The 15611-nt window shown below is 31.7% G+C and overlaps 1 protein-coding gene across 3 annotated transcripts in view; it reads left to right on the forward strand.

The window, feature by feature from the left end:
* The window catches only part of LOC126776210 (uncharacterized), a 177150-nt gene that overhangs the window by 133474 nt on the left and 28065 nt on the right, over positions 1 to 15611 (forward strand). For 2 of the 3 annotated variants that reach the window (XM_050498517.1, XM_050498519.1), the window contains one exon: positions 9799 to 10417. In XM_050498517.1, the coding sequence (XP_050354474.1) occupies positions 9821 to 10417 (597 nt within the window). In that variant the 5' untranslated portion in view covers positions 9799 to 9820. Of the gene's footprint in view, positions 1 to 2559; positions 2719 to 9798; positions 10418 to 15611 lie in introns of those variants that run through there. The other variant, XM_050498518.1, reaches the window with a different exon arrangement.

Here is a 15611-nt window from a genome sequence, read left to right on the forward strand (position 1 = left end):
CTTTCGATTAATTGAAGACAAAAATTAAAAGTATTTGTAATTGCTTGCTAACCGGTCTACCTTCTATACATCACTTCCGTTATATTTTAGGACACGGCAAGATAACTTGCCGGTGAGGAAGAACCCGGGTAATAAGGGCAACCCCGAGGCCCGTACCCGGCTTTTTTTGGGCCAGTCGAAAGGAACCACACACATACACATTTATATATATATATATAAATATAAATGTGTATGTTCAAACAAAAATAAATACAGCAACATATTACAAATCTGCGAAAACAAACTAATTAACTCGTGAACACGTATTAATGTGATTAGATCTCAGACGTGTTGGTTATATGTGGTAGTCGACCACAAACACATAATTAGGATTGACATTGCATTCAGGGTTGCCACACACAAAAAAAAATCATATATCTAGAAATCAAAATTAAAGCTGAACTTCAAGGTGTGTAAAAAATACGACTATAAAGTTGTTTAATTTATAAATTGAATTCTAGAATAGCTCAGCCATACAATAGCTCATCAATTGATTAAAAAAAAACCGAAATAACGATATTCTATTCAATAAAATCGGTTGACGATTGAAAAATTTAAATTGTATCGTACGTACAATTCGTTACTATCGTAGACTTTATTATAGTCAGATTAAAAAGACTATAAACTGTAGCTTAACGGTTTTTATTCAGTATAAAATTTCCGTTGACATCATACTTGGGATTGTTGTAAACATAACCTATAACATGAGTTGTAAATTTAATTAACAACAAAATATAACAGAATGTTTAAATAAAGAGAGCCGAGATGGCCCAGTGGTAAGAGTGCGTGAATCTTAACCGATGATCGTGGATTCAAACCCGGTCAAGCACCACTGAATTTTCATGTGCTTTATTTGTGATTATAATTCATCGCGTGCTTTACGGTGAAGGAAAACATCGTGAGGAAACTTGCATGTGTCTAATTTCACTGATAATCTGCCACGTTTGTATTCCACCAACCCGCACTGGAGCAGCGTGGTGGAATAAGTTCCAAATCTTCTCCTCAAAAAAGGGAGAGGAAGCCTTTAGCTCAGCAGTGGGACATTCACAGGCTGTTACGGTATAGATATAACTGTATAATATGATTATCACATGTACATTTTTTGTTGTCGAATAACTAGTGGGTTCTTTCTCAGTAGAAGCTACATCCGAACCGGTGGTAGCTTTATTTTTATAAAGCATAAAAAAATAATTCACAAGTGCTTGTGACTCTCTACTTGAATAAAGTATATTTTGATTTGATTTGACTATATTATTTCTTAGCAATTTAGTTTTCGTACACACAGAGTAAATGGCCGTATGATAAAATAATGTCTTTTGGATTCGACTTTAATAAATTATTTTTGAAGAAATTTGAAGTATATCAATAATTTTATGATACTATTTTATAATAATCTTCTTACAAACCTATGAATTAACATTTGAAAAAAAAATCACTTTTAATACAATCAATTTTTACAATAATAAAAAGGCATAAGTGATATTGTTATTATTTTATTATAATCGTAATAATCAATTATTTTATTAATATAATACTACACTAAATGCTTAATATAAATACTATACTATACTCTACTGGTGGTAGAGCTTTGTGCAAGCTCGTCTGGGTAGGTACCACCCACTCATCAGATGATCTACCGCAAAACAGCAGTACTTGGTATTGTTGTGTTCCGGTTTGAAGGGTGAGTGAGCCAGTGTAATTACAGGCACAAGGGACATAACATCTTAGTTCCCAAGGTTGGTGGCGCATTGGTGATGTAAGCGATGGTTAACATTTCTTACAACGCCATTGTCTATGGGCGTTGGTGACCACTTACCATGAGGTGGCTCATATGCTCCTTCCTATTCTATAAAAAAAAAACTATAATAAAGCTGATATGGTCATCATTGTCCATAGACACTGGAACCAACCAAATTACACTGACTGAGTTGCCACTCAAACCGGCCCACAGCGGACAAACAAAAGGTGGGAAAACTTCACGAAATTAAGACATTAAGTTAGAAAGGTGAAACCTTGAATGTTATAATCTTCAACTTAAGCATCTTTATAATTAAAAGGAAGATTTTAAAGAGCTTTTATTTAATGTTTAAAGGAAAAGTTAAGAGCGTAAGATTTGCACCTTGCGTTTGCTCAATTAGAGTTTACTTGGTTTTCTATTTGTAATTTACTTCCATTCATTCATTCATTCATTTAACCGTGTTTAACTTTGAAATTTACATTCACACAACTATTAATCAGAAAAAAATGGAAATTTAAAAGTTGTATTTAAATGCAATACAACTAATATTTAAAAACAAAATTCAAAATTAGAACATGTATTTTATATAAAAAGGCAATGTTTATTTTTAGTAAATCTTAATCGTCACAATCATATATTCCATTTCCGAAGTCAAGTTGACAAGAGAGTAGCGTCGAAACAAATTTAATACAAAAAAAAACACTACCTGAGTAGGTGCAGCCAATCATAGACCAGCGAAGCTGTCAAGCACCGAAGTTATAAATAGGGTGCGTTTCGTTAAATTTTATTTAGTTCAAAACGGTCGGGCGTGCGAGACGCATTCTCGTTTTCGAAATATTTACGCGCGGTTGTGTGTGAAGTGATGAATTGTGAGTGATATAAGTGTACGTTCTCCGATATGAAACTTTGTAGTTGGATTAGCGTAGTGAATTTTAAGACAGGTTAGTTTCAGTGTTTTTTTTTTTTTTAATTTTATTAAATACTTTTTGGTGTTTTTAAGGATATTTTAAAAAGAACGAGTTCCTTTTTTTAAAAGTTAAAAATGTACCGATATAGAATAAATGAAATGAAAGATTAATTGAGAAATGAGTGAATTAATCTGCCAGAGAATGTTCCGTCCAGACCTAGTTTATAAACAAAGTTGGATATTCCAAGCTAATCTAATAAATTAATCCAGATATGAAAATCTTATTGTTTGTATAATTCCACTTAAGTATTTATTTATAAAAATAAAACAAAAACGTTATTACTAACATGCACGTTTTAAGAAAAACTAATGTTATTAATATTATTCTTTGCTTTCAGGCCATTCTTATTATTCTTTATGTAATTGCTAGTAAATTTGATTCGGTTTTGTTAATACAAATACAAAACATAATATTTCAGTCGATTTGTTTCCTTTGAAATAATTTTATAGTCGTAATTAGAACATATTTAATTTTATCAAAATGATTTATTTTTCTCAGTAAAATTAAATTAAAATGTTAATATTATTTATATATGTATAAAGACAAGAAATTGCATTAATGAGTATCTTAATGTTTTAATGTAATCAATAGAATTCGTAATACATAACTAGTAACTACTGATTTTTTGCTTTTTCTACGTCGTGTACATTATATAACGTCTGGTATTATTATTATATAATCCTTATTTATCCAGAAATAGTCGATAAACTTCGAAAAGACTACGGTTCCCGTCATCATAGAGCGAACGCTTTGAATCGTCGCCGACTGCCGACTAAACCGAATCGTATTCTTCCGACAAATATCGAGGATTCCTCGATATCTTGCATGAAACCGGGTTATGTAGTAATTGTTATTTTATTTTAGTTCCGTGGTTATTTGTAGGATTTCTTTATTTAATCGTGTTTAAAAAAATAACCAATTAAATGATTATAATATAATATTCAAATCATATTGAAAGTTTTCGCATCAAAATTAAAAAAAAAAGTAAGTAAGGTAGGAAAAATCGTAATAGTTTTATCATGTCGACAAAGAAAAAACAAAGAAAAATTGTGTAAGATGTAATAAGAATATAAATTCTAATTGGTAAAGTAATTTGTAAATTACAAGAAAACTAACAAATGCTCCAACGATTATCGAAATTATTGCGTTTAAGTAGTTCGGACGAGAAAGCGAAAGAGTAAAACAAACTCGCTTTCGCATTTATAATATTATTAAAGATAAAAAAAAAACCATTAATAATCCTGTAAGCACATAAAGCATTAGTACATTATGTTGATAAATTAAGTTGATGTGTAATTTGTATCTTAATTGAGGCAAATTCTAAGTAATCTTTGGTCTTTTTTTTATTGTATAGGTAGGTAGACGAGCATGAGGCCATCTAATGGTAAGTGGTCACCAACGTCCATAGACATAGGCATTGTAAGCAATGTTAACCATCGTTTACATCGCCAATGTGCCACCAACCTTGAGAACTAAGATGTTATGTCCCTTGTACCTGTAATTACGCTGGATCACTCACTCTTCAAACCGGAACACAACAATACCAAGTACTGCTGTTTTGCGGTACAGTATCTGATGAGTGGACCTACCCAGACGAGCTTGCACAAAGCCGTATGACCAGTTTTCACCTCTTTTCAAACTATTAATATATTTTATTTTACTATGTGATAATTGCACCAAATTTAGCTGAATACAATTTAACTAAATTATCAGTATAGTTATTGCTATCCCTATCGTATCGGTGGGGTTATAAGAATATTGAAGAATATTTAAGAAGTGTTTATATATTAGTTATAGTAATAACGCCTCGTTCTGTTTTCGTAAGGCTGTAGATTCGTGTTCATAGGATCTAATCCCGGTTAAGGCTATATGGAGTTTCGGATTTCTCTGTCAATATTATCTCGTAACAGCCAGGCTGCTCGTCTGAGCCGTGCAAAGCATGTAAAGTTTTACACCTGCGACTGAATTATCCAGCTGTGTGAGATACAAAACAAAGAACCAGAATGCTCCTGTGTTTCTAATCCTAATCTTATCCAGCAAAAAATCTTGTATTTTTATATTAAATTTATGAATGTAATGATTGAAAGTCCTATGACATAACGTATACGCAGCAAAAGAAATGTATGGAAATAATTAAATAAAATAATTAGCATTTATGTGCCTTTAATATTCACCTTTTGAACTTATGACTAAATATTTGCAAAAATATAACAAAATATCTTCGCATTGTGTCATTGTTTCATTATATAATACATTTACATTATACGAGTAATCTAGAAAGCCAGATTGTCCCGCCTCCCTACTTAAACTCATTTTATAGGCCATAAAGGCGTGTTCACACACTACGATCTCAATGCATTGAACGGTTTATCGCTGGAATGCTGAATTAAAGAAGGACCATTTGGAAGCCATCCATGTTGACTTTGCCGACATAGTATTTTTTTTATTGGTGAAATGTATATCGAATTATTTTGAAACAAACTTTATTCAAATGCTTTTGATGCGTCAATTTACAAGATTAATAAAATATTAAACTACCAATACGGTTTGTAATTATTTAAATACATTTTTTAAAATCTACAAGAAATGTAAGAATATTCACACCTGATACATTAATTGTTTAATTATACATAGCTATGTAATAACATTATTATATTATACATAAATTATCTACGCTTTGATTAAAATGATAAAAAAATTGTCATGACCATCTATTAATACTATTATATATTTGTTTCCAATAAAGTAAAAAGTAACTCTGAACGTCCCACTGCTGGACTTAGGCCTCTTCTCCTTTTTTGAGGATAAGGTTTGAAGCTCATTCCACCACGCTGCTCCCATGCGGGTTGGTAGAACGCACGTGGCAGAATTTCAGCGAAATTAGACACATGTAGGTTTCCTCACGATGTTTTCCTTCACCGTCAAGCACGAGATGTATTATAAACACAAATTAAGCACATGAAAATTCAGTGGTGCTTATCCGGGTTTGAACCCACGCTCATCGGTTAAGATTCACGCGTTCTAACCACTAGGCCATCTCGGCTCAAAGTAAAAAGCGATTCGAAAAATTCAATGCCTCAAATAATAAATATACAATGTCTAGTATCAATTGTTAAGGTTTACATAATATATATGTGAATATTATATAAAATTAATTATGAATAAACTAAAATCCTGTATACCTGTGAGCTTCAATTCCGTTATAAATGCAATTTGTTTTAGAAAACCTTTGCTCTTTGCACGTAATGTTAAGCCCGACAACAACCGTTATTGACGATTTTATTATAGTACATTACAAATGTACACAATAGTTTTATTTTTAACAAATATTTGTATTATTCTTTGACATTTTGTTAAAAATATGTTAAAATGACTTGGAATTAGTAAATTTTCGTTTCATTGATTCAAACTGATAGAAGCATAATCCTTAAAGATAGGCAGTAGAAACTACGATCGAGCTGGAAAAGAAAATAACTGAATCACTAGCGAAGTAAAATCTTGTTGTTAGTTGATTCTTGTAATTGCTTAAAATTTTCAGGAGGCTGTAATTCCATTCCCGATGTGTATCATTAATGTATTCAAATTGTTTAATAATCTTTTGCACACTATAATTGTTTTATTCACATTCAGTATTTGGAAATTACAATCTGGAACGCATTATTCGAAATTTGAAATTTATTGAAATACATAACAAAACGCGTCAATTCGAGTCAATATTATTCTAATAGTTACAAATTCTTGCGAACGCATCAAGAAAATTCAAACCGGCAACCCTGCTCAACTAGTAATAATTCACGTGAGAAAACCAACAGAATAGGTTCGTTAAGAGGCTCGAGGGCCCTCCACTTGGCATTGTGCTGATGTCAGACTCTCCGAACACTCGCCAAAATGTTAATGAGACTCAACCTATATGGATGGCCATTGATCGGGTTAGCCGATGATAATACAATCGCAATAATTATTATGTGTTCGTTTTGATATCCCCTGGCAACTTTAAGTGACCCAATGTAAATCCATGACAATATTTTCAAATTGTCAAAAAGCTACGTAAATCATAAACCGTTTCGTTTTGCATACGGATAGTTAGTGTAATTGACAACACAATGAAGTTCAATTATTATTAAATTTAAGTTTTGAACCATCATTAATGAATATTGAAAAGTATGAACAAAATCTCACGCCAAATTTGTGTACAAATAAAATGATTACACAGTCTAATGGAATCCATTCAATATATTTGCCCATGCTATTGTGGCTAGTAATTACGAATGTGTTTAATACATATGTACATACTTTAACTCTTTGTAAATGACGTGATAAATGATCTCCGTATATATCAATGCAAAGTTGCAAATCATTCGGTCATTTAATATTTTGGAATGTGGTTTTTTATCTATATATATATATGAATGACTGACTGACATATAAAAGTCAGCTCAAACTACTGGAGCTAGCGCCATGAAAATTTACATACCTTTTGCGCAGTAAGTTAGCATTAAGGAAGGATTTTTGAAAATTTAACACCTAAGACGAGGGTGAAATTTTGTTTAAAAATCCTTCATTTATGCAGAAAGAGCAATGCTATACACGAATTTTTCGAATCATTTTTCATACTACAATTAATTTAAAATGCCATTGCTTCTAACTTACACATACTTATCAACCGAGAGCCAAAATGGTCCAATAGTAAGAACGCGAGAATCTTAAACTATGATCGTGGGTTCAAACCTGAGCAAGTACCACTTAATTGACATGTGCTTAATTTGTCATTATAAATCATTTCGTGCTTGATCTCGTGTCTAATTTCACTGAAATTCTGCCACACGTGTATTCCACCAACCCGCATTGGGGCAGCGTGGTGGAATAAGCTCCATACCTACTCAAAAAGAATAAATACCTACTCAAAAAGGAAGAGGAGGCCTTAGCCCAGCAGTGGGACATTCACAGGCTGTTACAGTTTTTACAGTTACAGTAACTTACCACATACTGTCTATATGAATATATTAATATTATGTAGCCTCAAATACCTATGTATTATATAATATATATACGATAGTCTTAGAATCGTAATCGGGCTTAATTGAAAATGCCTATCAAACAATACAATGTGTTCGTAGACATCTAAGAGACTTATTAAGGTTATTACATATCTATAACAACGTATTAAACCCAATTATACTAATAGAATATGAATACTCTGAAATACAAACAGTAATATACAAACATATATATAACGTGACTTCCCATGGAAACATTGTTTTCGATTTATTGATTTAAAAAACTTTCAAGCTGGGTAGGAAGGTCTGGGTAGTTACAAGCACATCACATATTCTACCACTAAACAGCAATATTTAAGGGCTTAAGGGGCGGTGATCCATTATAACTAAAGGCATTTTTTTTTATAGAATAGGAAGGTGGACGAGCATATGGGCCACCTGATGGTAAGTGGTCACCAAACGCCCTTAGACATTGGCATTGTAAGAAATGTCAACCATCGCTTACAGCCAATGCGCCACCAACCTTGGGAACTAAGATTTCATGTCCCTTGTGCCTGTAATTACACTGGCTCACTCACCCTTCAAACCGGAACACAACAATATCAAGTATTGCTGTTTTGCGGTAGAATATCTGATGAGTGGGTGGTACCTACCCAGACGAGCTTGCACAAAGCCCTACCACCAGTAATAAAAAAGTAACGGCTTAGATCTCAAAGTTGGTGGCGATTTGACGATGAGTTAAAAGTATCAAAAACGGTGACAACGTCTACGGGCTTTGGCGATCACTAACCTTCAGGATAATTGCCAGTCAGTTTTACTTTTTTAAAAATAAAAAATATTCGAAAGTGTTGAAACAGCTAGTATGTCTTACTGGGTGGCTTCATCTCCTTGATTACTAATTCCGCTGCGGGATTTTTGAAACAAATATGACAGAATTTCATTTCGTACTCTCAAGTATCCTTACGATATTTCATCACAGAGATTAACTATAAAAACAAATTAAACATATTATAATTTAGTATACTCTTGGTTTTGGATCCGATTTATTTGGTTAAGAAGTGATATGGGTCGTCTAGTCGTCTAATAAATATATACTATAATACAACACTATAATCTCAGCAGCATTTTCTCATCTTGTCATATCTTATTATAAAGTATATTGTCAATTATTCTAAGCAATCAATCATGTATACTTATATTCATAATGTACCGTATAAGAACTATAATGTATGCAATCTACTAAGGTTCTATGCTAAACATCCGTTTGATTATTGAGTGACTTGGAGCTGTCTCGACCTTCTGACCCCGCAATCTCACGCCGGCTTCTCGAAACATTCTACGTTTAACTATTGTGTATTAGTGCTGTGTCAATTGTGGACATTAGTGGATATTCAAGCATCATTTCGAATAAGACGTGGTTCTTTGTAACCGTTAAATGACGCAAAATGTGCGTTCAAAAAATATATATTAAGAATATTGTGATGGGATAAAAAATAAAATGTAATTAATGTATTAATTAATTACTTCTTTATATTATATATATGTAATATAAAGAGTAATATAATTTTTATATTATATATATGTTATAATAACATTATATATAATGAAAATAAAATCTTTAAATAAATCTAAAAATATAATATAATTAATGTTTTTCAATAATATACTCAGTTATAGAGATTACTCTTTGTAAGAGTAACAGTTAAGTAACGTTTGATATTATGAAACATTGATCGTAGTTTCGAGGCCAGTTCTGACAACATCACGATACGTGCATACCTAGAAACCCATCCGGTCAAACTGATGCGATAAAAAATAAATTAAAAGTAACCAATGGAGCCTGATGATATCGATACTAAGGCAGCCATTGTGCTCTTAGATGTAGTAGTCATTAATTGCGGCTTCTTTGTTATACAAAATGAGGTGTTAACTCTTCTATTAAATAATAAGTGGTTTGATGTTAATATAGAATTGATTCGGTCGGTGTCTGATACGAAATTGGACGGAGCGATTGTCATGAGATAAGGTTTATTTAAACGATATTTGTTTGTTACAGATAAAATTGAAGAAAACTGCGTATGGACGAGAGATACGATAACAGTCCAACCAAGGCGTCTTCGTACGCTTTTTGGACACTTCAGGATGTCATTTACAAAAACCTCAGTGATAAATATTTGCAAAAGCCCGACTTAAACGATAAATCGGTAAACGCTAAAAGTGAAAATGCTTTCCGTGATAAGAACAAAGAAAGCAGTGAAGTTATTAACGAATCGAATAGTGAGAGCGATCGTGTTATAGCATCTGAAACTGATAGAGAGAGTTACAGTGACTTTGAAGATAATGATGAGGTTAGAAAGAATGTGTGGAGTGATATCGATGACGAACTATACATAGCCAATTTAATACAATTAAGAACTACAAATGAAGTAAATCGCGTTAAACGTGATACTAGATATTCTAGTGTTAGTGATTACAGCGACAAGGTTGTGAATAGTGTTAAGTTAGATAAGTACGAGATGTGGGATTTGGAGCCCACGGACATTACGGAGTGTGATTGTCTTGGACCACCTCCAGAGTTTCTGCTACCGCCACCCCCGCGACCACCGTTCCTGCAGGCAGACTATTATTGTGGTGACGACCCGATTTCGGATTTGGAAACTTGCGATACGGAACCAGTAAGTAGTAATTTATTTACATTAGTAATAATAATAAGTATATTTTATGATATTTAATTTTTAATAGGTAGGTGGACTGGCAATTGGGCCACCTGATCGTAAGTGGTCACCACCGCCCATAATATTTATATTGGCACTGTAAGAAATAAAAACCATTCCTTACTAATGCTCCACCAACCTTGAGAACTAAGAAACTTAGCTAACCTTATTATGCTTGTAATTACGATTTTAAATATTTAATTAAATTGATTCTAAAAGGTTGATTTACAAAGTTTTAAACGAAATTTCCATATTGACAATGAAATAAGTTTACTCTAGCATATGTGGTCCACGGTAAAAGAGAAATAAAATTAGGTTTTCATTAAAATAGAAACACAGGAATAACTTAAATGTGTTGGAAATTTTAATGCAAATTCTAATTAGAATGCCACTTCATTTCCGCCACAGTCCACTTGGAAAGCTTACATAAACTGAAATGGTATTTTAGAATTTAAAATATTCATTTCATATTTTATTCCAAAAAGAAATATGTCAATAATAATTTATTTTGATATTTGGTACCATTTGAATAAATTCTAAAATTCCTTAATAGTAGTGAGGTCTTTGTTCAGTTTTATTTAAGAGATGTTAAATAAAAAAAACGAATGAAGTCAGTTATATTACTTCTATTCGAATGAAATCTATAATATAGTCGTATTATCGTCACATAAACGTAAACAATTTTTCCTGTTTCATTTACAAAACATTTAAACCGTGACGTATCGGCGAGCGATCTTATCTATAATTTAACATTCCCAAAATATAATGAATAAGTCGGTCTCTTATCGGTCTTAGTAAATATTTGTCATATGCGGGCTTTAATGAAGGCGTTGCGACAATACAATTTTATCTTTACATCTCCAAGTTTTTTACGATCTCCAACTTATAAAGTAAGTCTTGCTTACTTAAGTCCATCGTTTTCTGTTTACTCTGTATTATGGAACTTGAGAGTAACGGTTTATAGCCTGGATTTCGTAAGTACTTGTAATGCAAACATTGATACGTGCTTTCTATTTACTTACCTCATTACTTCATTATTGCTAAAGAATGTCGGTTCGTGAAATGTTTGTTAGAAACTATGCTTCTTGGATTATGTTGTCCATTAGATAGCACTTCTTAAAAAAATACTGTTTAAATAACCTTCGTTTCACTGTCATTATGGCTTTATTTGTATAAAGTAAATATCCCACTGCTGGGTTAAATCTGTACTTATATTTGAGGGGAAGGCTTGGAGTTTATTCTTGCACTACTCTGCTCTAATGCGGATAAGGATACATGGAGACCATGTACAGGAGATAAATTATTAAGATAAATTAAGATGAAAATGTATTAATTCTTGCCTTTTTTAAGGTTCTGGTCGGCTGGCTCTAACCACTGTGCCATCGCGTCTCATCGTCCGAATCACTTGTGTAATTAATCACTATTTAACTGCCTTATTTGATTTAATTGCTATAAAATCTCACAACTATACGCTAAAACAAGTCTCCTGAGATTTTTATCTGTTCCGAAAACTTTCTTATCATTCTCGTTATAAACTTTGATCACGAGCCATTAAACTTTATCTCCACTATAAAAAATATATTAGACGATTATTATTCCTATAATCTCTTCAATAAATTAAGCGTGAAACGTATAACTAATTTTCAACGCATTTTTATCTCGATTTTATAACCCGCGTTAAATTCCTGCGGTTTACGTATCGCAATCTCGTTTGATTAAGACATCAGGAATCAGGCGGCACTTTGTCTAACTAACAAAGATAAAGGAAAAAATAAACAGGTAGTAAATTATGATTATTTTTTTATTATACAATTATAGTGTCCAGCTTTCTCAGACTTCGTTTAAGGTGGCTGAGAATATTTCCATTTCTAGAGTTTCACTAAAATAATAAGTTAAATCCATCTTTAGAAAAAAAATGTTTTATCTGTATTAATAATAACGCATGATTGTAAATTGTACTTTCATTGTATTGGTAATTAGTATTCTTTAAGTATTCCATCCGAATTTGCTTTTATAGAGATTGTAAGTCAATCTGAATTGTGTTCTGTATTAACTTTTTGGGCATGATAAAATATTATATAGATAATTTTAATATATTACGGGATAGATTCAAAGAGAAAAGAAAGAGATGGAAGAGAGATTTTAATTCTCAATTGGTTAGAAGTACGCCATCAAGTTTTTAGGTGTAGGTATGATAGACGTTTAAAGTAAAAACCGGTAAACATTCTTCAACATCCGTGCAAACTCGAAGTTACGAAAACCAAACTGTTTGAAGCATATATATGCTATGACTTTTTTATTTCTATTTTTAGTCAAAACTTAGCTTACGTGATTTTGTTGTCCATTGCACATGCATAACTTGATAAAAACTTAATAAAAATAAAATTGGTTTTTTACCTTTTCATTAACTGTAAGGCGGTGCCAGAGAGCCAAATCAAAAGCAAGAATCTTCCCGAAAAAAGTTAGAGGCTGGCCGTAAAAGTCTAGCAAATTGGATAAAGACGGGCGAACGATAATGATGATGACGAATTAAACCAATTATTAACAAAATTGTCAAGATTGTTTCTCATAAACCCATTTTCTCATGCTTTTTATATGTGGTTCTTACGAGGAAAAGGTGTTAATACTTATTTGCTATGAGTCATCGTTAGCAGAATTATTGGGTGGTCTAGAGAGGTTGAAGTCGAGTATCTTGGTCACCTTTTAGAGGATAATTTACTGATGACGTGTGAACATACTCGTAAATTGGACATCATTAACTTGTTAACTTTTATATATTCTGTTTTATTAACAAATAAAACATCTGATTCAAAATGATTTGCAAATGACTCATTATTATAACGATGTCATGATTAACGAATTTTTCTTTTTATTTATTCGGCATTCTATTCTATATTAAGAGCCGAGATGGCCCAATATTTAGAACACGTGAATTTTGATGATTGTGGATTCAAACACAATGAAGCGCCACTGAATTTACATTTGCATAATTTTTATTTATAATTCTGTGCTCAAAGTAGAAGAAAAAATCGTGAGAAATATGCTTGTCGGTATAAAAACTACCACACGTGTATCAACCCAACCGTATTTGAGCAACACGATGGAATAAGATCTAATCATTCTCAAAAAGGAGACCTTAGCCCAGCAAAGGGGATGTTTACAGACTGATACTTGCATTTTAACGTAGATCAAGTATCTTGTTGATTTTTAGGATTTGATAGTAAAAAACAATACCTTCTATTATCATTACTATCACATCAATACGTGTTCTGCAATCGTAAACAGCGAAGGAACCATTTCCCCGAAATTTTGAGACTTATATTGTTAAAAGAACGACATTCGTCATTAACATTTTGCTTATCAACAATTAATATAAAAATATCTTTAAAATATTGATTATACGAAAATTTAATATAATATAATTATTCACTACTTTGATATTTAATTATCAAATATATCTAAATTAGATCGGGATTTGTACATCTCATCTAATTAGATTAACCTTTTTTCCTACCAATCAGACATTTAAAAACCACTTCTGTATATATTTTTTCGAATAATCTTTTATATCTCCGCATACGTGTTGGTTTTTTGAAACCTTTCTATTATTTGCCTTTACGTAATGTAAAGATGATGATTTTTTATTACCGGGCAGTATCAAAGTTTAAATTTTACAAATGTTGATATCTGTTTAGTACTTGGAATTTAATATTTACAGTATATTTTTTGTTACAGTTTACCTTATAACTATATAATAGTATTAAAATTAAATTCTTAAAAAAGATAAAAAACCACACGACCGACTTCAGTCAAACCCTTAAATAGATGTTTGTATTTGTTCTTTTAATTGTTTAAGATGAGGATGCACGTTTTGTTATGCGCATAATATTTAAAAGTACCATTCAAGGATTACATTTTAGTTTCTTTTGTTATATGTAGATATAAACATGACTCAGGGATTTGATTGCATTCTATTTTTGTTTCAAATGTCTCGTTTACAATTAATGTTATTTTAATATTCATAAGCTATCTGTGAAATTATTCTTAAGTATTTATTCAGTTGACTAAAATTAATTTTAATGTAGTATTTTTACGTTTCAACAATAAAATGCAAGAATTAAAGTATTAGTCTTGTTTTAAAAAATGTATATACATACAATACCATTACTACTGTTTAGGAATAAAAAACTTTGACTAGATAAAAAAAGACAAGAGCAGCTTTTGAGTTAAAAAGAATTATTTTTCAATATTCGTTTCCTTTTTTCCGTTAAAAGCCTACAGCAGTGCTAAGTCCAACTAATAATGAACACGAAAAACCAAATAAATCTGTTCCGAATAATTCCCCAGTTTTGGTTGAAACCAATACATTACACAGTTTCGAATTTAATTGTAACTTCATTTATCTTTGTTTGTTTCTTAGTCCTTTTCGTCTCGCATTAAAACGGAGAACAAATCTATCACGTTTTGTTGGTTTTATTAACTAAAAAACATGGTACCTATTCAGGTTTTTTATTAAAACGTTATTTCTCAAAATATAAACTATTCCAATATTAGACATTCTACCGTATCAACTACATTTACCAGCGTGCATTTTTTATCGAGAAAGTTTATCCATCAAGTGAATGTGCACCATAAATAGTTGCTCTTAGAGTTCCAATTTATTTACTCTCAGTTTATTTTAACGTCAGATGCAACGGATCAATCACGTTTAAACTTTAAACGCTGGAACTTTGTAACTGAACTTGTTAGCGATGTCGGAAATTGACTTTTGTGATTTTCTAATCTTGTATTTTCGTAAATATGTTTAAATATACTATTTTTTTAATATTATTATTATCAACATTATTTATATCTCCACAGACATCGTGTTTGTGCCATATTTAGATTTTTTGTTTCATTATCTAAATATTATTTAATTCCATGTAATGTTAAATAACATCGTTGTATTGACAGTTTTGGACCCACGCTACTCGACACACTAGTGATTAATAACACTTATAGCATTGTGCGAACTCGTCGAGTTCATATTGATTTGTTAAGGTTTGATTGGTGCCAGTTTAATTAAAGGCATAAGGGACGAAGAGTGATTCTGCACGTGAACGTTCAATCGATAGCCACGGGTAATTAAAACCACAAGTGTCATAACGTAGATTCT

The sequence above is a fragment of the Nymphalis io genome, chromosome 19 (genome assembly GCF_905147045.1).
Source record: "Nymphalis io chromosome 19, ilAglIoxx1.1, whole genome shotgun sequence".
NCBI classification, from domain to species: Eukaryota; Metazoa; Arthropoda; class Insecta; order Lepidoptera; family Nymphalidae; genus Nymphalis; species Nymphalis io.